The sequence below is a fragment of the Onychomys torridus genome, chromosome 16 (genome assembly GCF_903995425.1).
Source record: "Onychomys torridus chromosome 16, mOncTor1.1, whole genome shotgun sequence".
Lineage (NCBI taxonomy): Eukaryota > Metazoa > Chordata > Mammalia > Rodentia > Cricetidae > Onychomys > Onychomys torridus.
This window is the reverse complement of record NC_050458.1, coordinates 3,338,333-3,362,437: the sequence shown is the minus strand read 5'-3', so window position 1 is coordinate 3,362,437 and position 24,105 is coordinate 3,338,333. Positions and strand designations below refer to the sequence as shown.

At 42.1% G+C, this 24,105-nt stretch overlaps 1 protein-coding gene across 4 annotated transcripts in view; it reads right to left on the bottom strand.

Annotated features, from left to right (window-relative positions):
• Nucleotides 1-24,105, bottom strand: part of Vps13b (vacuolar protein sorting 13 homolog B) — a 553,125-nt gene that overhangs the window by 20,636 nt on the left and 508,384 nt on the right. For all 4 annotated transcript variants that reach the window (XM_036207944.1, XM_036207941.1, XM_036207943.1 and 1 more), the window contains exon 55: nt 7,076-7,194. In XM_036207944.1, the coding sequence (XP_036063837.1) occupies nt 7,076-7,194 (119 nt within the window). The remainder of the gene's footprint in view (nt 1-7,075; nt 7,195-24,105) is intronic.

Genomic DNA, 24,105 nt, shown 5'->3' with positions numbered 1-24,105 from the left:
AGCTCTTGTCACATTTTTATATGTGTTTTCTCTCATCAACACTAGATTCCTTTTTTACTCCAAATTCCTCATTTTTATGTACTAATTCTCTGTTACGATGATCATGGCGGAAAGAAAAATAAACAACACTTGTTATGTTAAAAAGGATAAGCTGAGCAAGAAGAAAGTTCAGCCACTACGTACCTACAACCACTGTGTGCAAGTATGTTCTGCCAGCCGTGCACCCACTTCTAGAGCTGAAGAGTCCCTGGCCAGGTCCATGCCCTTTTTGGGGCACTTCAGTACCCCCCCACCTGCTCAAAGCCATCACTCTAGAGTACCACATGTCCCACACCCCTTCCTCTGCAGCTGCCAGTGCACGAGCATACTGTCTTCCTCTTCTGAGCAGACAAACCCTATTCCAACCTCACTCCTTCTCTACCTACTTCCCAGTTCTCCAATCTGCTTTAGTAAAAACTAAAGCATTCCCACACATACCATCTCAGATTCTTCCCTTTCTTTTCTCTGAAGCTTGCTGCAAGCAGGCTTATGCTCCTCAGTGTGACGAAACCACCCTGATCCAGGTCACTAGCACTACAGCAAATGCAGGCTTTCAGCTCTGCACCATCCATCTCTGCCAGCAGCCTCCTCTTCCTTCCTTGGGCCCTTGCAGATTTCTCTGCTGCCTGGCCTCTCATCCTCCGCCACCCTGTGAACCCTTCCTCTTCTCTCTAACTACCTACCCTGGTAGTGCTCAGAGTTAGCACATGGTTTTCTTTCCTTCCCCATCTCCAATGACAACCACCTACGTGTGGGTGCCTAGGACTTTCCTGACTCCATTCTTGTGTACTAACCTAAGTGACACCAAACTGACCATGTCTGTAATCAAACTTTGATTGTATCGCAATCTACACACAGCCTTGCTCATTTCAGTTAATGGCAACTATATCCCACCAGCGGGTCAGAATCATTCTTGACGCTTCTATCTCAATCCCTATTCCTAACAGCAGGGAACCCCATTGGCTTTCTATAAAAGCATGCTGAGAATCTGACCATGTTTACCACTTTCACTGATACCAGGGCCTCTAGTGTGAATACCCATAATAACTGAAGGAGGTTCCTGACTGCTTTCTCTCAATCTTACTTCAACAAAACAGCCAATGATCTAAACATTCAAGTCTCCTAAGCACTCTGCTTAAAAGGGTCCCACGTTCCTCATCTCACTCAGTTACACTCACGCTCTCACAGGAGCTCACAGGCACTGAGCCACACACTTCTCCCCTTCCAGCCCTAACCCTCTTGTGACCTCACCCTCACTCACTGCTGTGGGCCCACCCGTCCTCTCTGCTCTCTCCATGCCAGGCACTCTGCTGGCTATGGCCTGGCCGTGTGCTGGGTCTGGGACACACTTCCTCCAGCAGCTGATGTTCTTAAATTAATTGCCTTGTTGCTTTCAAGTCCACATTCAGATGCAGACTCTTGAAAAGGCTTCCCTCCAACTCACTTCTTCACAACTCCACTCTCCCTGTCTCGAGGCCCTGCCACCATACACCTCTCTCATTAGGCTGTTTTAACCCCTCTAGAGTGCTGATCTTCTACTGTGCCCATGGAGCTTCTTTGCTCCGGCCTCTCCCATTCTGTGCCCATGAGAACGGAACGTCAAGCAGGGGTTTCCCCACTTTTCCTCACTGTCTCCCCATCCCTAGAACAGACCTGACATCTAGTAAGATTTGAATGCATGACCTGAGAAGAGCAAGCCAAACAAATATGGGTAGACACTGTATTATTCTTAATTTTACCTTCAAAAGTGTGGGTTGTGGCTACTATCATTAACACTTATTATACCTTAGATAAAATTTTCTGAAATACATGTGTAGGCTTGAGATTTTATTCTGTATAACTTAATTTTACTCTCCAATTTTGTTATACTATTTCTTAAACAATATTAATATTATTTTAAATATTACAAAAAATTATCAAGGTCTATCTGAACTAATGAGTTTTTAGTCATATGTAAATACAAGGAATATAATTTTTTAAGTCCTAAACAAATGTATGAAAATTGGTACTATTATTTTATATTGTAACTTAATTTTATGATTATAAAATATATAAATCTATTCCAGAAAATTAAAGTAGACAAATGTTGTGGGATATATGTACACTGTGTGTAGGTGTGTTGTTGTGATTGGTGTAATAAAAAGCTGAACGAATGGCCAATAGCTAGACAGGAGGTATAGGTAGGATTTCTGGGAAGAGAGAGAGAGAGGAGGAGGAGGAGAAGGAGGAGGACTCTAGGTTCATGAGAGAGATGTGAGGGGACATGGAGCAAGTAGGATGGATGGTATGTAACAGAATATGGATTAATAGAAATGGGTTAATATAAGTTATAAGAGCTAATTAAAACAAGCCTAAGTTAAGGCCAAGCTTTCATAATTAACAGTAAGTCTCCATGTTGTTATTTGAGCTGGCGGTCCAAAGGAAAATCTATCTACAATTGGTATTCAATGTGGAGGCTCGAATATCCAAACACAGGGCCTAAGAAAGCTAAGAAAAGTTTGGGACAAGGAGCTAGATGTAGCTTCCTAGTCCTGCAGTCCCTTAGGCAGGCGCTCCGAGTATAGAGATGCTGCTCCAGGCTGTTGCCCGTGGGCTTGAACCAGACCGCACCATGTGCCAGCACCATGAGCTAGGCTGAACCACACAGCAGCTGACATGGTAGTTTAAGATTTGTCTCATGTGGTCAGAAAATGCTGCAGGCACCTAGTGAAGCCAGGTCCAGACACAGAAAACCTCAAAAAAGGTGCAGTGTGTTTAAACATGTGCTTAGTTGCTAAAGAAAGGAAAAAAAAATGGGTATAGAGAATCATAGATAAAAAATAGCTTAAAGATAATATAGTAAAGTCTTTAAAAATAGAGTAAAGTAATATAAAAAGAAGCCACACAAAGATGGGAAATACATAGTGTGTCTGGATCCTGTACAGTGCTTTGTTGACTTTGAATTTTTTGAATGCTAATGAACAGAAAACAATAGCTACTGAGAGACATGGGATTGTGGAAACTGCTAAGTTAAATCAACCTATATATTTTAAGAATATCTTGGGATTGGGGATTTAGATCAGTGGTTGAGTGCTTGCCTAGGCCCTGGGTTTAGTTCTCAGCTCGGGGGAGTGGGGAAGAATGTCTTAATGGAAATGGAAGTCAGAAAATACGTTGTGGTGGGGGAGAAGGTATACTTTTGTTTCCACAGGAAACAAAAAGTTCTATTCAAAATTAATGAAGATCAGATCAAATTTGATTAGGGGAAAGTCTCCTGAAAATCTTGACTACAAACATAAAAAAGAAACCAAGAAAGACTACAGGACAGGGGGTGTATAAGCTGATCCCACTACATGGGAACAGTTCTGAGACTGGATGAGACATGGTAAATCTTGTTGGCTACAGTGTCCTCATGACAAATTATTACATGCCATCCTTTCATATGGCATGAGAAGAGGTTTGGTTATATAGTCCAAATAAACTTATAAAGTCAACAGATCACTTTTACCTGATCAAACATAGAACAATCACCTTTAACTGACTTGTGCACATGCACATTCCATACTTGTGTTAATGCAGATATATATGTTACCTTTAAAAGCTTATGTGTTTTCAGAAAAAAAGGACCAGACACCAATAAAGACAAGTGGCCTAGGTGATGCAGCCTCTCAGAATGCCTCTGTTGCAATTTCCTCAAAATTCTGCATCCAGAACAACTTCAAGAGATCCAGCCTCACATTCTACTCCATCCAGGACTTCAGATAAGCACTACACTTTCCCATCACACAGAGACTGGACAACAAGTTTTCCTAGGACTTGAGTATTATCCCAATTTTCTCTGAGTCCCCTAAAGATGCCATCTCCCCCAGACTGCAGGAAGTAATTTTAAGAATATGATGCCCACATTCCCAAGAGGTAGGGTAGGTGGTTTTTGGTTGTTCAGCTGGTTATGAATGTTTGTCATCATTTAAGAGGGTTGGTAGCTAATTATTACTGGTCATGGTAGGGGAGGAAACTAAGCAAGATTCAAAAATATCTTTCTTAAAAGAAAAAGGAGGATATGGAAAGGATAGGGAAAAAAGGGTAGATTACTGAATCTACTTTTAACTAAAAAGCAACTATTAATCTCAAATATTTTACATTGGTATGGATTTTTCTATATTGATACAAATTTAAGGTTATTTTTGTTAGAACATACTCTACATATGTTTCTACTCTTGTTTCAGATTATTTTTGTATATTGATACAAATTTAAGGTTATTTTTGTTATACTGTATATATGTTTGTAATCTTGTTTAAGGTATTGTACCTATGCAGCTCATTTAAAAACATAATGTATCATTAAGAAATACAGGTTAGTAGTTAGTCATCTATAATAATCAAACTTGTAGTCATGCTACATATGCTTTCAAGGTTAAACAGATATATATTAGATATGTAGGTAGTCTTCAAACACTTCAGAGACCCACAGAATATGCCATTTAAGATGTTTTAATAACTTAAGACTTTTCATGATAGTAAGACACGTCTGCTCCTGGCAGTACCAATTCATTTCAGAAAAGGATGGTGGGTATCAAAGAACCTCCATATGGAGTGTGCTCTCATTGTGATAAAGTTAGTCATTGGGCAAGAAACTGCCCTCACCTTGACTGCTGACAGAATGCTGTCCAAACTGGAAAAGCAGGACACAAAAGAAAGCAACTGCCAAACTTTGCCAAGACAAGGTAGGAGAGTCCTTCAAAATTCCTGCTTCACAGAAAAGTCTGTCAGATACGCTAGGCCCACAGGCCAAAGATAGATGCCCCAACATTGCAGAGGAACCGTGAGTGACTGTCCAGGCAGCCAGCTGTCTCTGTCTTTTCTATAGTTTTGGAAGTTGTTTGCTCTGTTGCACTTCCTGTTTACTCAGATAATATTATTTCCTTCTCAGGTCTCTAATGAGTTGAAGACAAGATAGTTATAGTTACAGTTTTCATTGTTAGCAAATTCAGAAAAGAAACTCACAAAAGAGGTGTAAAATATATAGGGTTAGGAGTCATAAAAGCTTAAGTTGTTTATCTAAGAAAATTTTTTGAGGTCTAAAAAGATAGTTTTGGGTTGGTAATAAAAGTTAAGATAAAAATAAATTAGGTAAAAAAAAAAACTTTGGACTCACCAAGATAAGATAGATAATGGAATATTTTCTCTGAATTTGCCAAATACTAATGGTCTGAACATTGTAAATATATTTCTTACTTGATAATTGTTTTTATTATATATAGTTTTACTATGTTAGAGTTAAAACCTTTCCTATTTATTTAGACAAAGAGAGGGAAATGTTGTGGGATATCTGTACACCGTGTGAAGGTGTATTGCTATGACTGATGTAATAAAAAGCTGAATGGTGTACAGCTAGGCAGGAGGAATAGGTGGGATTTCTGGGCAGAGAGAGAAAGGAAGACGAAGAATCTAGGTGCATGAGACACAAGGAGACAAGGAGGAAGCAGGATGGGTGGTACGTGACAGAATGTATAATAATAGAAATGGACTAATTTAAAAGAGCTAGTTAAAAACAAGCCTAAGCTAAGGCCAAACTTTCATAATTAATATAAGTCTCTGTGCTGTTATTTGTGAGCTGGAAGCCCCAAGAAAAATATGTCCACACAGAAATTATTAAATAAGCACTGAAAAACCCACATCTATTACTAATGTTGAAATTTTTCTTTCTCTTCCAGTGCTGTCTATTTACACAGATGGAACATATATTCAACATCATAACATTAGATTATATGCTTCTTCCAGTCCACAGCAACCATTAACACCTATATCCTGTGTTACAACATTTTTGATATATTTGATAAGATAAACATTTGTACTCTCAATATTATGTCACTATAACTAACAATGAAACAAACATCCTTGTGTACTGTTTTCATTATTTTCTGAACTCAAACTCTTCAAAGTGGAATTTCTAATCCAGTGGTTCTCAACTTTCCTAATGCTGTGACCTGTTAACACAGTTCTTCCTGTTGCAGTGACCCCCAAACCATAAAATTATTTTTGTTGCTACTTCATAACTATAATTTTGTATCAATTACATTTCTATGACAACTGAAAATGATGAAATATTATTATTAATTTGATATGTACTATCTTATTTATATTTCCTCTTCCTATAGTTTTTGTTCATGTCTTTCTTGCCATTTTTGTTTTGGGAGTAGGGGGTATCTTTACATTACTTCTACTGATTTATATGATTATTTTAAGTTAAGGATATTAATTATTTGCATGGTTTATGTTTTTATTTTATTTTCTGGGGCGAATGCTTATTTTTGGTTCATGTATACAGTGAGAGGATAACTTTCAGGAATTGGTTCTCTCTTTCTACCATGTGAGTTGTGGGGATGGATTCAGGTCATTGGATTTGGTGGCATAAACTTCTACCTGGGAGCCATCTTGCTATCCCCTCCACACCTTATTCTTGAGATAGGGTCTGTCATTGAACCTGGAGCTTGTCATTTGGGCTAGACTGGCTAGCCAGAAGGCCCTTAAGGTTTACCTGTCTCCAGTCTTTGAACATTGTACTAGAGACCTGTGATGCTGTGCTCAGCTTCTGTGTGGACACTGAACTCAGGTCCTCATGCTTGTACAGCCAGCATTCTACCCTGAGCACCTCCCCAAGTGCCTTGATTCATCTTTTTAAAGTCTGATGGTCAGGCTTGTATGTTTAGATATATTGTCAGTTTAACTGAAAAGTCTAGTTATTGACAAAGCTGTTATGTGGATTTAGAGATACTAGCTTGCATTTTATACTACAAATAATGGCATCATTCTGAGGAGCATATCTTAGCTTGAAAGTAAGTTTGCTGAACTTAGCATAGAACCGGGAGAAAGATGTTATGTTATTATTATCTATATATCCTGGGGGAATAATTTAACAACTAGATCTTTACTTGTGGATAACGTCATAGTTAACCAAAACCTTTAAAATGCATGAGCACAACAAGAATAATAACTAGTAGGTTTACAATATCACAGAAGAAAGCTCGCTGCACTGCTGCTAGGAAAACAGACCCACCTGTTGGTGCTGCCTAAAACGGGTCCTGCTTTTCCCTCTGGGGCTACCGTGATAAGGACTGTGCCGCACTGATGGGCAATATCCACGTACACATATCCGAAGCCAGTGAGGAACACAACCTGCCAAAAGAATGTTCCAGATCTGATTAAAAAGAAGTAAGAACAGTGTTGAAATGGCTGATATCAAGTCCTCAAGTTCTGATTCAGCACACTTTCTAACCATGTGTATAGGCTATTCGGTTGATTTGAAAAAAAAAAAAAAATCAAATCCAGATTTTCCAATATCCAGGCTGTAAGGTTCATAGGAGAAAAATGATGGATGATGGAGCATGAATGTGTCTTCATTCTCTGCTTTTTGGAATTGGCACTAGCCCCTTGTGGGCTGGAGGCCAGCCATGGGGCCAGCTTTATATGTGCATATGAATTGCTGTGGGGAAAACAAAACAAAACAAAACCAAAAAACAACACCTTACAACTCAGGACTCTAAATGCAATGTGCAAACCTTTTCAGGTGCCTGCTTGTTGACTTACTGTTACAGGGACAACCCCGCCCCCATGTAGAACACAAAAATGAACTATCTCCAGAGCTAGCAGTAAGACCCCCCAAAGTCCCTCATATGACCAAAAACTTCAGGTAAGTTAATTTGCTTATCAAAATTAATTGTTCCACCATGAGAAAGTGGACTAAAAGCTAAAAAATAAGAGCCTCTACTATCTCAGAAGCCAGATGCCAGGCCAACAGAACAGACGGCCTTTCAGCGTTAAATACCAAGGATGCCTAGATGGAGAAATAGTTGAAAACAGACCAGAGCTATGTGAAAAACAACTCCAAGAACACCATGTTCACAGCTAAGATTACCTGAGGCAGAGGCAAGAGCCTCCTTGTGCTTGAGTGCTGAGTCTCGTGATTGGCAATAGCACCTCGGTCCACATCAGTAAGTGAAGAACAGACTGACAACCCCAGATGAGGAAACTAGCCGGGTGTTTGTCTGATGAGCAGTGAAGGCATCTAACAGTGGCACACAAAGGCACCAGGGAGTGTTTACACAGACCGCAGAAAGAGGTGTGGACTCACACTCAGAAGCAATGTCAAGGTTACTGAGCCTCTTTCTTTTACAGTGGTTCTTTCCTCAGAAATCCTGACCCTCGGACGCTTCCAGGGCACCTGGATGTCACCCTGCCTCCTCTTCCTCCCCATTTTGACCAGCTACTGTTATGGTCTTGGCCCTCACTGCATTCACCTTGACTCCTGGGTTCTCTATGCCTAGAACACCCCCAACCCCTTTCAAAACCTGTACATCTTTAACACAGTTTAAGGGACGTCTTATTCTATGGGATTATTATTTCTATTCCCCTCTTCAGTTCCACATTCTAAAAGCAGTTAAACATACTTTTGCTTGATCACAAAGTTTCTCATGTGTGCATCACAGTCACCTATTTCCAGATCTGACTCAATCACATTTCTAAACTTCCTGACACACGACAAAGTCAGTTTGCTGTGCTTGTTTCCCCAGACTGTTCCAAAAACAGTTCAAAGGACCTTGTATCTTGAATTTGCTCTAATCGTTCCAATATAAGAATTAATTTATCATAAAAATTAAAATGAATGTCTCATCTTATAAATCTAAAACTAAATGAATTCTCAAAGAAATATTCCCTGTTATAAAAGCCACTTCTTGGCTGGATAGATGCCCAGCAGGTAAAGGTGCTTGCTGTCAAGCCCAATGACCTGAGTTTGACCCCTGGGATCCACATGATAGAAGGAGAGACTCTATTACTGCAAGCTACCTTGTGTATATACATGCACTAAGTAAATGTAATTTAAAAGAAAATTAAAGGCATCCTTTGTATGAAAGCTTTTCTGCTTTGTATGGTATTTTCTGCTTTGTATGGTATTTCTGCTTTGTATGGTATTTTCTCCCAGGCTGACAGGTCTGGGATGACTAACTTGGTGTAACCTATAAAGCTCTCTGCTTCCATCTATATTCTGTTTTCTCAGGGATGAACTGTCTTGTCCATGACTTGACCCTGTGGTCTATGTTTTTAGCACTCTGCTAAAAACCAGTTATCATGTCTTGAGGAAGGAAATGAAATGATCAGAACAGGAAAGTATTTAATGTTCAGCTCATCCTCAGAGTAATCTCCAGGCATTATGAAGTAAATATGTTTAAATAGTCTAAGCTAATAAAGACAAGGCTGGCTGATGGTTTGTATTAAGTGCCCAAGGGGCTCTGGATAGTAAGAAAATGAACCTAAACTTGCAAGGTACTTCTGACCAAAGAGTCTGGACTTTGAAGAGAGATTATGTGGTCTATGTCCCTTTCATTCTACACTGTGAATTAAAGAAAAAGATGTTGACCCATAACACTTTCCTTGCTGCTTTCTGTAGTCAGGGCAACAAGCCACGACTTCAAAGCTTTGTACAGTATAGGCGGACTGATCAGGGATTAGGCACCTGCGGTGCTTAGAAGGAGAATTGCTCCCTTAGACTCTTAAGTTTGAATCCTTGGTCCCCAGTTGATGGAACTGTTTAGGAAGGATTGGGAGGTGTGTCCTTGTTGGAGGAGGTGTGTCACTGGGGGTGGGCTCTGAGGTTTCAAAAGACTTGGCCATTCCCAATGTTCTCTCACTGCTTCCTACTTGCAGGTCAGGATGTGACTCTCAGCTGTTCCTGCTACCACGCCTTTGCTCTGCCATCATGGACTCCAACCCTCGGAAATCCATAGGCAAATTAAATGCTTTCTTTTATAAGTTTCCTTGGTCATGGTGTTTTGTCACAGTAAAAGAAAAACAAACAAACAAACAAACAAAGACAATACCTAAGAGATTTAGGGACTAATACCCAGGTTGCCAGAAATTTCAAGGAGATTTTTGTTTGCCTCTGATGGTACTGTCACTTAATCTTTTTACTCAGTCTTTGGAATTATGTAGAGATCTACTAAGAATCAGTTATCAAAGACGATAAGATCACATCTTCCTGGTACTCCGTGTCTAAGTCCCCAAGTACAGAGCACGATTTACACCCATTCTTGCAAATAGGCACAGCCAGACCATCAGCTTTGGCCAATAGGCTGAAGGCAAAAATGATACATGTTATCACTGAGCCAAATCATGGGAGCCACTTCCTCCCTTGCTCTGTAGATTGAAACTGAGGCACAATTTACCTTGAACTACTGACACATACATTTGCAATAGAGGTAGGGTCTTAACCAAACTCCAAAAGATGAGGCCCTGGCTTACTGGTCAAGAAGTTAAAGTGGACAGTGAAAGCTACAAAAATGGAGGTTATTATAGAAGTGTCAAAGAAAGTACTTAGGAAACAAACCATAAAGCCAGGGCAGACAATGGAGATGTAAGAACTCACTGACAGCATGATTGGCCACTGCTGGCTGTCTAGTAATGAATGAGAAAGAATGGCCAGGCTGTGCGGGCAAATGAAAGAACACATCTAGAAATTCTGTACTTACAAAATAAAAGTGTTCTTAAGATTATTGGTGGTCTCCATGTCTGCATTCTCTTGAACTGGAATGTCAAAATCCTAACTACCTTCCCTATTAGGTTACCAAGAGAGCCGGGCGGTGGTGGCGCACGCCTGTAATCCCAGCACTCGGGAGGCAGAGGCAGGCGGATCTCTGAGAGTTCAAGGCCAGCCTGGTCTACAGAGTGAGATCCAGGAAAGGCGCAAAGCTACACAGAGAAACCCTGTCTCGAGAAACCGAGAGAGAGAGAGAGAGAGAGAGAGAGAGAGAGAGAGAGAGAGAGAGAGAAGGTTACCAAGAAAATCTTCACTCTTTGGCATGAAAAATTATAGTAGATAAATACCTGTGGCCGTCAATTATTCGGTTCTTTCTTTCCCTACACATGAAATAAATAACAGTTCTACACACTCACTAAATCACAGATGATTTACTGTCTCTGAGTAATGCTGCATATAATGCTGGGACTGATTGCTACCTGTTGTGGAATATTACTTTAACTATGTAAAGGTGTGTTGCATTTGTTTGTGTTGCATTTGTCTAATTATGTAAAGATGGGCTGCTGTTTCACCTTGCCTGCCCAAGGCACCTGATTGGTCTAATAGAAAGCTGAACGGCCAATAGCTAGGAGTAGAGGGACAGGCGGGGCTGGTGGGCAGAGAGGGTAAGTAGGAGGAGGAACCTAGGCTAGGGAATAAGAAGAGATGGGGAAAATGAGTGAGAAAGACAAGGAGACGCCCGGGGCCAGCCAGATACTAGAAGCAGTTAAAGCAGGACATTCCCAATGAAAGAAAGGTAAAAAGCCCTGAGGCAAAATGTCAATGAAGACACGGGTTAAATTAAATTACAAGAGCTGGTGGGACAAGCATAAGCTAAGGCCAAGCATTCATAACTAATAAGAAGTATCCATGTCATGATTTGGGAGCTGGCTGGTAGCCCAAAAGAAAGCCTGCTACAGCTACCCATGACCCAGGAAGTAGGTTGTCACCAGACAATGGATATTTTGCTGGGGCTGATGGCTACCCATGCCCTAAGAAGTAGGTTGTCACCAGACAATGGATATTTTGCTGGGTTGATGGCTACCCATGACCCAGGAAGTCAATGTTAGACAATGAAGCCTGGGTCAGACAATGGATTTGCCAATACCTTCACCTTGGACCTCCTAGACTCCAGAACATGAGAAATAAATCTGCTATTAGGAGCCTCCCAATCCACAGTATTTGTTACAGTCCAAGTAGACTAATATTAACCCCAGTGAGACATGAAGTCTGAGGGCCTCTGAATGAAGTGGAACTGATGGGAGGTAGAACATTACTGGTTAAAACTTTCTAACTGTTGAAATAACTAAGAATTCAACTTGAATGCTATACCTTTCTCTAAGACCTGCCTTCAGCATAGAAGGACTTAGGGAAGAATGAACGCAAAGAGACAGGCTTTGGAAAGTATCAAGATTACAGTCACTGCCTAGTGGGACTTAGGTAACAAGTCAGCTGAGCTTTGGAGAAGTCCAGGCTAAGTGGAACCTGTTCCCAACAATATTGTGCACCCTAATAAATTTATCTGGGGTCAAGAACAGACAGCCACTAGAGCAAAGCCAAAAATGGTGGCTAGAAAATGGGTCAGAGCAAGCCATAGCAGAAGTTGGGCGGTGGTGGTGCACGCCTTTAATCCCAGCACTTGGGAGACAGCCAGGCAGATCTCTGTGTGTTCAAGGATACAGCCAGCATGGTGACACACCTTTAATCCCAGAAAGCGAGCCTTTAAACTCAGGTAATGACGGCAAAAAGGGAAAGATATATAAGGTGTGAAAACCAGGCACCAGAGCTAGTTAAGCATTTGTCTGGTTAAGCTTTTAGGCTTTGGAGCAGCACAATTCAGCTGAGAGCTGTTTGGATGAGGACTCAGAAGCTTGCAGTTTGAGGAAATAAGACCAGCTGAGGAACTGGTGAGGTGAGGTGGCTGTGGCTTGTTCTGTGTCTCTGATCTTCCAGCATTCACCCCAATAACTAGCCTCAGGTTTGTCCTTATTAATAAGACTTTTTAAGATTCCAACTACAGGAATCTACTATTTGAGTGCCAACAGAAGCTCCATATAGTCAATGAAGATCCCCTAAGGGCTGACCAGATACCTGAAGAGTTCTGAGGTGCTCTGCTCCCAGGAGGAGAGACAGGGCTTAAAGACTGTTTCTTGTTTCAGGTATAAACTTCTTAGTATGTTCCCAGAGAAACTTCAGAGTTGATACAGGAAATGGCTGCCATGTCTCTTATTTCCCCCCTTTCCAAATTGGAGATGTTATTCTGTTCAATAGAATAGAAGGGAGAGGGAGTAGTTAAATTCTTAGGTCTAGAATACATAGACCCAGCACCACTCTGAAACCGTGAACTTCAATTTTGATGTAATGAGTGGGTAGAGCTTTAATTTGTTTCTTGTGTGAAAAAAAAGGAAGATTATGAATGATGGATAGACAAGCAGACTTTTCTTGAGGGGAGTAGGGAGGCAGTAGTTTGTTATCACAGAGTAACCTTGTCAAGAACAACACCATCATTTAGTCCTAGCTTACATTTTACACTGCACACTAGTACATGCTTGTGTGGAATAGTCGAGGTAGTTGTGATGGGCAATCCTGATTGTCACCATGACAGGGTTTAGTATCATAGACACTCCTGGGTGTTTCCAGAGAGGGTTGAGTGACGGGAGACCTGCCTGATGTGGGGTATCACTGTCCCAGGGGATGGGGTCCTGGGCTGAAAGAAAGAGAAATCGGACAAAAGGAACTGAGCACCAGCATATTCTCTCTGTGACTGCAGACACACTCCACTGCTCTGCCTTGTTGTTGGCTTTTTTCCCTCTTTTGGGGGCCTGCTACCCAGCTCCCAAATAAATCATACACAGAGGCTTATTCATTACAAATGCTTGGCCTTGGCTTGCCTTGTTTCTTGCCAGCTTTTCTTAAATTATCCTGTCTTTTGCCTCAGAGCTTTTCCCGTTCTCTCACTTCCGTAAATCTTACTCTTAATCTGTGGCTTGCTGTGTAGCTGGGTGGCTGACCCCTGGAGACCTCCTCCTTCCCTGGCTGCTTCTTTTTTTTTTCCTTTCCTTTCCTTTCCTTTCCCTTTCCCTTTTCCCTTCCCCTTCCCTTTCCTCTTTCTTTTTCCTCCTTTCCTTTCCTTTTTTTCCTTTCCTTTCCTTTCCTGATTTCTCCTTCTATTTATACTCTCTACCTGCCAGCCCCGCCCATCCTTTCTCCTGCCTTGCTATTGGCCGTTCAGCTCTTTATTAGACCATCAAGTGTTTTAGACAGGCACAGTAACGCAGCTTCACAGAGTTAAACAAATGCAACATAAACAAAAGTAACACACCTAAAAATAATATTCTACAATACTGCCTTCCCTGCCAGGGCAGCCCACGAGCCAGAAGAAACCCTGTCACACCAGGCTTCTTCTTGTCGGAGACTTAGTAACCACAAAGGGAATGGTGACCAGTGGAACAAACACACAGTCAGGAGCTCCCTGTCATGGGGCTGTGTCATGTGAGCCTGCATTCCTTAACTTCACTAAGCATGTCCGACCTGCTGTCAAGAAGAGTGCCATGAACCTTCCTCTCATTACCGTTACTGATAATAAACATGTAATATAACTTGTGCTTTTCTGGTCATTCAGCCATGTTCATCAAAATGATTATCACATTGATATTTAGCAAGCAGTATTTTAAAATTATACCAATTTAACTTTCCCATGCAGATCAGTTCTGTGGTAATACACAGGCAGATATTCCTTGTGCACCCCCTAGAAACCCATGAGAGGATCTGGGGGTACCAGAAGGGACTTATAAAGCATTTTAGTTTGGTAGCCACACTAAAATAAAAGTTCTTCCTGTCAGTGAAATCTCCCCCGATTCCCCCACCCAGTTCCCATTACCGTACATCCTGCTGGCCTGACTTCCTGTTGCAACTTATTTCCTACCTGAGTGCTCCTGCCCCACTTCAAATTTCCATGTTTTTTTTCCTTAGGGGGAAGAGTTTAGGCATTCTCATCTTTTATTCCCAGCCTATTCTGGCTACCTTTCAACAAACAAAACTGAAAACCAACTGTCTTAGTGATAGGGGTTCTATTGCTGTGCTAAACACTGTGACCAAGAGCAACTTGGGGAGGGAAGGGTTTATGTCATCTAAATTCATCAGTGAGGAAAGTCAGGGCGGGAACCCGAGGCAGGGGCTGATGCAGAGGCCACAGAGGAGTGCTGCTTACTAGTCTTTCTTCTAGCCTCTGAGACCACCAGCTGAGGTGGTCCCCGCACAGTAAGCTTCAATCAAAAAAAAAAAAATAACACGGGCTAGCCCACGGCCAATATGGTGGGGGCACTTCTCAACTGAGGTTCTCTCTTTCAAATGCCTAGCTTGCATCAAGTTTACATAAGACTAGCCGGAAAATCAGGAAAAGTGTTTTGCTGAGCAATCCTGAAGGCTTGAGTCTGCTCCCAGAAACCATGTTAAAGTGAAAAGGGAGAATCAACTTCAAAAGTTGTTCTTTGCCCTCTACACTGTGCCACAGGATATGCATTCTGTAACACATACACACACATTCAAAACTACACAACATTTTTAGAGACTTTTCCTCCTTTGGAGAAACTCTATTCTTAAAAATGATAAAAGACAATAGTTTCCTACTTTTGAAATTTTACATTAAAGATGATAAAAAAAAAACCTTACCTTGAGCAAGGAATTGTTATGTCTACAATGACCTAAAGATAATTAGGCATTTTATTTTTTTCAGCTGACCTAAGCTATGACTTATTTTTCATATTGGGAAGAATAAGTTTAAACCTTGTTATTTATATATGCATGTATGAAGTACTAATTTAAAAGTTTTCTTCGAGTTTCTGAGGTGGTTTCATAGAGCCCAGATGGTCCCCAAACTTGTTTTAGAGCCAAGGATGAGCCTGACTCCTGATCTCCTGCCCCAGCTGCTAAGTGCTGAGGTTACAGACACAGGCCTTTTCTTTTGGGACAGGTTCTCATGTAGCCCACACTGGCCTCAAACCTGGTATACAGCAGAAGCTGGCTGTGAATGTCTGACCCTCCTTCCATCTCTCAAGGGCTGAGATTCTAGCACGAAGCAGCACACCCAGCTGTGCTGAGTTCTTTAAAAAGCATTTCAACTGGGAGCACCGATATGTATGTGTTGTAGACTGCCTCCAAAGAGGTATGTGAGTGTGCTGAGATACCCCCTCTCACCAGGGGGAGAACAGGGAGACACAGCCTGTGGTCAGCCACCCCTGTCACCCGGGGGAGAACAGGGAGATACAGCCTGTGGTCAGCCACCCCCTCTCACCCGGGAGAGAACAGAGAGACACAGCCTGCTGTCAGCCATGCTCAGTTCTATGCTGTCTTTGTGCTGGGCGTGTTCAAATCTTGGGTTTAAGTTCCCAGTCCACTTCCTTTAGCTCTGGGTGTAGTATCTACACACTGAGGGGCTGTGGTGGATTGAGGGCAACACAGAGTGTCTGAGACAAGCAGCGTTCCATATGCATTTATATCAACATCAGATGAGGTGTTTGTTCTGGGGAAATATTGACACTAACTGAAGCAGAGACAGGCCAGGTGTGCTCAACCTTTTGACCACGTAATAGTGTCATCTACAAAATTCATGCTCAAGATCCCAGCAACTGAGTACCAAAAATTTTCAAAACTCTCTTAGCAAGTTTGTGATTCTCTGTTGGGATGCATTCATAGCTACCCTTGACTGCACATGGTCTGGGAAATGATCATCTTAGTTGCAGACAGGTTGAGGTTGAGGTGCTTGTAAAGTTCTTTGGCTGAGAAGTTTGGTAGGTGGCCAAAAATACAGACTTGGAGCTTAGGAGGAATCTGAGGGCCAGAGAGATGTCTAGGCGTGATCGTGTGGTAGACAGTAGCTAATGCTGTGGATTTAATCAGATTTCCAAGAAAAGAAAAAGAGAAAGATAAATTTCTAAGATGATTAAAATAGAAAAGCTTGGAGAGGGGATGAAAAGAGAGCAGTACATATTCTGGATATAATTTCACCAGCTAAATGCTTTTTGAAAAAACATTTAAGAGATACCTGTGCTCCAGATTGTCTTGGAAATGGTTGTGACTCAGCCAGAACAAACTATGAACACATAAGGAGGTTCTAGACCAGGCCACTTGGCAGACACTTGGAAGTGGGCGTCAACTTGCTGATATTACTTCTGGTCCCAACATGGGGTTAGGGTGTGTGTGAGAAATAAGCAAGAAGCTCCAATACCCATACTACACAGTCTCGAAGTCAGATCCCCACATCGGTTGACAATTCCTTCCACATTCAAGTTCCGGGATGGAGGGTAGATTAGCTGTGTCAAGCACCAGTGTTCATGGTGACCCCTTGTGATATGAACTGATTGTCATCTGTGTCCTGGTTCATTATAGCCCTTAATGGATGTGTCTCACAATATTTTTATACATGTGACATGTTCAGCATAGTTTAAAAGTGCTTTTGGGCCCACTATCTTATTTTAGAACTGTGGAGTAGATGAAAGTACTGTCTGGTGAGTTACGGGGTGATCTAACCCAGTTATGAGAAAAGTGTCCAGGGGTTCTCCACAGGAGAACCTTGGGTTTTCTCACTCAATATACTTATTACTGGCTTGTGTGAATATGTAGAATATATGTTCACCACATCTGGAAAGGACATAAACCTACCATGAATATTTAATATGTTAAATGACAGCACCTCACCCCACCCTGTTTTTGTTTTTGTTTTTTTTAAACAAAAAGTAATTTCAATAAGATACGCTAGGCCAATATTAACAAGACTTAATGTACTGGGAATAAATGTAAAGTCTTATCACTGGGTTCAAAAAGTCAACTGTATAGAAAGTCATATGATAAAGACCTGGGGGATGTGGCTGATCCCAAGTTCAGTAATAACAAACAGTCTGAACTTGTTAATAAAAAGTTTAGCACAGCTCCTGCTTTATTAATGAAAGGAAAGGGAGGAGCAGCTGGTTAGACCACATTTAGAATACTGTGTGTAATTCCAGCTGCCAGATTTTAAAAAAGAAACATAATACACTGGTGTGTTCAGACAAGGGTAACTAGGGATGTGTCTGGAATCACATTTGCTGAGGGAATGATTCAAGGAGCCAGAATGTTTGGCTTGGGTAAGGAAACAGAGGTTTCGGCTGCCATCAAAAACCTGAAGTGGGACTGTACAATGGGGAAGTAAATACTCCGTGACACCCTAGAGCAGTGGTTCTCAACCTTCCTGACACTGGGCCCATTTCACACAGTTCCTCACGTTGTGCTGACCCCCAACCACAAAATCATTTTCACTGCAACTTCATAACTGTAATTTGGCTACCGTTATATATCATAATGCAAATATCTGAGGTGATCCCTGTGAAAGGGGGTTAAGAGCCACTGCCCAGAGGGTAAAACAAGGATAGAGCAGATGCTACTGAGACATCTTCCAGCTAGAAGGAAGAACGAGGTTCCTCACCATCTCCAATGGAAAGGGTGACACATGGATGCTTTGAGATGAGACACCACTGAGGAGGCTCTGTACTAGGCAAAGGGGAGATTAGAAAGCTTGTCTACCTGAAGCTTTGGTGAACTTGCAGGTGATGGCATCTGTAGCCAAGGCAAGACCCCAAAGGCCAGTCAGTGACCTCTACCTGGTGGAGGGAAAACTGAGTGGGGAACTCCTGAGTAGCTCCAGGTGCCAACCAGCTGGAATTTAGTGTTAGGTCACCTAACTGATTACACACTGTGAGCCTGCAGCCTCTCATCAGTAAATAAACTCAAAAGCTACTGCCTGAGAGCCTGTGGTGATCAAAGGAGCTACCTTAGGTTTACTACACTTAACTGCATTTATCTATTTACTCAACTTGAGAATTACACTGTATTTGGGGACACTTAGCAGTACCACATTCTTGTAATCCCAGTGCTGGTGAGGAGGAGAGAAAAAGCCCCCTGGGGCTCCCAAGCTGGCTAGCCTCATGAACTCCAGGTTCCAGCGAGAGACCCTGTCTCCATTTTTTTTCCTTTGCCAGTTGGTGGTGGCACATGCCTTTAATCCCAGCACTTAGGAGGCAGAGGGAGGTGGATCTCTGTGAGTTCAAGGCCAGCCTGGTCTACACAGAGAAACCCTGTCTCAAAAAACAAAACAATTTTTTCCCTTTATCATTTAATGGCTCCGAAATGGCTGCCCACAGGCAGTGGGACATGGCTTCATGGGTGAAATGCCTGCAAACTAAACGTGTGGATTTGAATTTAGATCCCAAGAACACATGTGACTACAGTGAGCTGGAAGGTGGAGAAAGTCCCTGAAGACTACCTCAAACACAGTAGAAGGTAAGGACTCTGACTTTCACATGTATGTCGTACATGCATGCACCCACACTCACATGCATGCACAAAGAAAGATAGAAAAAAATGAGTCTGCATAAACAATGTAGTGACTTCCAATGATATTAAGTTGAAGCCCAGTCTTTGCAAGGTCACACACAGTCTTACCAAATTCTAAATGCCCCAGAGCCCTCTGTTTTCTCCTTCTCTTTCACCTGGCATCGCAGCCACATTGGCATGTAGTGCCCTAGAAGCATTATGCTCCAATCTGCGCTCCGGAGCGTCCAATATATTCTTTCTGCTTAGACAGTTCTTCCATCCCTCCCCCTGTCTAATTCACACCATTCCAGCCTTGAAGGCACTGATGGCAGGCAGGTCCTCACTCAGAGGCACACTCCCAGGCCCTGCTTCCCTTGGGGGTATCTGTCTCCTTTCTCCGTAGTACTATGAGAGCTGACTGCTTGTTCTTACTAATGACTGTCTCTTTCACCTGTGAACTTGACAGCATGGGCTGTGACACCTTTGTCCAGTAGCACCAAGCTTGATGGCTGGTACGTAACATAACCCAGTATTTGTACTGGATGGAGCAGGCTGTGCCAAGGTTGCTAGTTACACAGTAACTTCTATGTGCTCTCCACATCTTGATTTGTCTTTTTTAATATACCATGGACTAACTACCAAAAATAAGGTTCTGACTACCAGAACTGAAATCCTATGTGCTATGGCAGGGCTCCAAACCATTCTGCTGATAAGATCAAAACAATGACTTAAAACTTGTTCCTTAGGCCATCACTATTTACTGAGATTCTCTGTGCTCAAAGAATCTTCTTTGTGAGATTATAAAATTATTTGTATGTGTTGTTTCATGTATCCTATTTCAAAATTATAAAACACAAGACTGACCGCTGTACAAAATAGCCTGGAGATGCAGCTAGGACTAAAAAAAGTCTGGACCTATGACAAATTTTGAGTGATTTCATTCTGCTTATTTAGGTCAGTGTTGAACTTGTGTCCTGTCCTTCAGACCTTGAGCTGAGGATAAGCCAATGCTTACCAAGGACTGCTTTCCCCTCAGGACTTGGCGACTTCTCTCCCCAGTGGTTTATATGCCTGGTTATTATTGAGAAGATGTGTGAGAGGGTCTGACAGACATCTTCTTCCAGAGGAGGAAGTGCGCCAGTCTGCAGGGCATATGGCACACAGCTTCTAAAAGATGAATGGGAACATGAGCCTCCATGGTCCTCCCCCCACGGGTGACAAGGTGTCAGAAAGAGCACCTCTTCTGAGCTTTGAAGTGTCCCCCAGAACAAAAGGCTGAGGAATTTAAAGTGAATGGGAACTCCCAAAATACAGTTTGGCAGGCAGCATGACTATGGTAAGGAATTCCCTAGTCATACATAAGTAAGATTTCAAAAACGTTCAAGCTGATGCGGGGGGTTCGGGGACACTTGGGGATTGACAGGACTGTAGCCATCTGAGGCCCATCCCAGGGAGACTCAGGTGACTGTAGGGACTGCCGCTCCCCAGGCTGCTCACCCACTCTTGGTTGTCCCTATCTGTCATCTGTCTTCACAGCCACTGCTCCTCTCAGACCACTGGCTCTTTCCTCTCGCTTAGCAGACCACTCGTTATCTACTTCATAAACTCTAGTCTACTAAAAACCCGTCACTTAATTCTCCAGTCTCCCCATCTACATGGCTCCACCCACTCCTGTGCCCACTCCGGCCTCTTTCCCCAGCAGAGAAGTGGAGGTGCCCTCTGGCGAGTGGAATTATTCTCTTGCTCCTTGGCTTTGTGTCTCTGGGCACTGTCTCCTTTACTACCTTCTCACTTGCTCCTCTCTGGGCATGAAGAGTTGTCCCAACACTGGCCTCACTTTGACAGCCACATACATGCTCACCTCCGACGTCCTCGGGCCTTCTGCTGCCCCCAGCCTGCAACTCTCATTATTGCCTTCTCTGGCTTTGGGCTGGACCTTGTAGTCAGGCTCATGCTGAGGACCTTCCCGTCACCATCTGGCCCTTTCCTCCTTGTCTCTTTGGGTGCTCTGTACTTGCAGGTCACATCTGGGACTCTGGTGGCCTCCTGTACACAGTCTTTTGGTAACTAATGCTTCTTACTCAATCTGTTCATTTGGTCATTAACTTACTCAGCTGACCTTTATTAAGATCTCAGAGTGATGACAGGCACTTGGCTACAGGCTGTGGATGGGGTATGAGGAATATGATAGGAAATCATTTAAGTACAAATTAGGTGGGTATCAACAGATTAATGGATGAAGAAAACATTATGTATCTATCTAAATCTATCTATCGTCTATCATCTGTGATCTATCTATCTACTGACCTACCTACCTGCCTATCAATATATATCCCCACAATGGTATATTATTCAAACATAAAGAACTAAATTATGTCATTTGCAGAAAAATGGATAGAACTGGATATCATCATATTAAATGAAATAAACTAGACTCAGGAAGATAAGAACTCATGTTTTCTCTCTTTTACAATCAGAGTATATGATATACATGTATAAAAATATAAAAAAAGACAAAAATCCTAGTAAGACCATTTATGTGCAATTGGGTATTAAATAAACTAGTGAGAATGGTGACTTCTTTGGAACAAAAACAACACCTCAATGGCTTGTATTTGTGTTGTAGAAATGTCTTGGGTATTTTTTCATTCAAGTTGAATAAATATCACACAGAGGATTCTGGATGTTTAATGCTTCAAGAAAAGAGAAGTTCACTTAAAATGACAAATGCTGTACAAGACCATGGAGGGCCAAAGGGGGAGGCAGGACTGTCGTCAAGTCCTGAGAGGACAGTGTTCCTGAGGACCAGGAAAGAAAAGTCCAGGGTGTCCAAATAAGGACCGGAATAGGCAGCACATGCTGGAGCTAGGCACGGCTGGATACACTCTTAGGGGCTTCTAAATGCATGGGATTTAGGTCATGCTCCTGTTGGAGGGCTCTCCCCCACCGCCCCACACCCATATCTAGAACAAGTCCTAACTTGCGTGGCTGTTGTAAAGCCTAAAGAAGAGTCGGGGTGCTCAGCACAGCATCAGACACAGAGTGGCTGTCAAATGTTAACTATTATTATTCTTTCTACTTTTATAAATACTTTCTACTTTTAACACATACTTCTGGCCATTACAACAAGCTTTTTTGAAGAATAACTAATGTGAAAGACCTGTAAGAAAGTATAAGCACAAATTTATTCAGTCATAAAAAGCAATGATGTTCTGATACATGCTATAACATAAATAAGTCTTTAAGACACAACTATTCCATGAAATAGACCAGGCTCTAAGAACAAATACCTCATCATCTCCTTATCTGAGATGCTTAGAGTAGACAAATTCATAGAGACAGAAAGCAGAATAGAAGCTACCAGGGCAGGGGAGAGGAGAATTACAGTTTCTGGTGGGAATGACGAAAAGCTTTGAAGTCAGGTAGCCAGTGCTGTGGCTTTGATATAAAGGGCCCCAAAGGCATATGTGCTAAAGGCTGGCTCTCCAGCTGGTGATGCTATGGAGGTTAGTGGGTCAGGAGGGAGCTAACTTCCTCCTGGAGTCAGCCATTCCAAGTTCACAGCCAAATAGACGGTTAGGAAGTGGTTCCTAGCTGGATGAAGTGGGCCGCTGCAGGCATGCCATGGAGGGATGTATTTTGTTCTGGTCTCTGCTTGCTGCACCCATGGAGAGAGGCTTTGCTCTGCTATATTCCTGCCTTATCACTGGCCTAAGAGCAACAGAACTGGTCAGAACTAAAAGCTCTGAAACCATGAGCCGACACCAATCTTTTCAACGGAAGCTGATTTTCTTAGGTGTTTTGTCATCATGATTGTACAATGCTGTGCATGTCTTTACACACAGGGAAAAAAGCCATGTTCAAGTGTCATTTCAATAAAACTAATGCCAGGAACACTTAGAGTAAAAGGTAAGATAGTTTATTGCTGAAGTCTAAAAACATATTTATAGATTTTTAAATTGGCATGCTTTCAAAAGAAGGAACTAATCTAGAATCAATACTATAAACATCTGAAAACCTGGACAGCTGAACCTTCCATACAAAAAAGTCTATAATTTTATTGTATTTTTGACATGTATTAGATCTGAGATGGATTCCCCTCATGTGCCTGGTGTTTAAGAATTTAGAGTCTGGCCAGGCGGATCTCTGTGAGTTCGAGGCCAGCCTGGGCTACCAAGTGAGTTCCAGAAAAGGCGCAAAGCTACACAGAGAAACCCTGTCTTGAAAAACAAAAAAACAAAAAAACAAAAAAAACAAAAAAAAAAAAGAAAGAAAGAATTTAGAGCCTGCTGAAGATATAAAAATGTATACACAAGTTCCCTCGTACTGAGACAAGTTTAGCTTTGATTTTTCATTTTCTGACATGCATTTATTTATTTATATATTTGTGTGTGCTTGTGTGTATGGTGCTATTTTAGTTGTACTGAAATGTGATTTTATTTGTATGTTAATAAATAAAGTTGCCTGGGGGCCAGAGCTAATAGCAAGCCATAGCAGAAGCTGGGTGGTGGTGGTGCATGCCTTTAATCCCAGCACTTGGTAGGCAGAGTCAGGCGGATCTGTGTGTTCAAGGATACAGCCAGCATGGAGACACACGCCTCTAATCTCAATACCAACCATAGGAGACCTGGAGGTCTGTACAGACAGGCAGTGACGAGGAGGTCATGTGGTTGGGTTTACAACCAATGAGAAGGCAGAACAGAAAGTCAATTAAAAAAAAGACAGACACAGGAAGTAGGCCTCTTGCTGAGGGGAAGGACAGCAGCAGCAGTGAAGGGTAAGAAAGGGTTTTTAGCTCTTAGCTATTGCTCTGACCTCTTGGCTTTTAACTCTGCATTTGGCTCTGTGTTTCTTATTCAATAAGACTGTTACATCTACATGTGAGTGTGCGTGTGTGTATGTGTGTGTGTGTGTGTGTGTGTAGGTCAGAGGACAGACAACCTGTGGAGCTGGTTCTCTTCCTACCACATGCATCTTAGGGATTAAACTAAAGCCATCAGGCTTGGCAGCAAGCTTTACCTACTGGACCATCTTGTCAGCCCAACAAGTTCAGCATTTAAAAATCTGAGTTCAATATCCAGGACCCACCTTGAGGTAGGAGAAAAGTGATTTTCACAGATTATCCTCTGACCTTTACATGCGCACCATGGTGCATGTGTGCCCACACACAT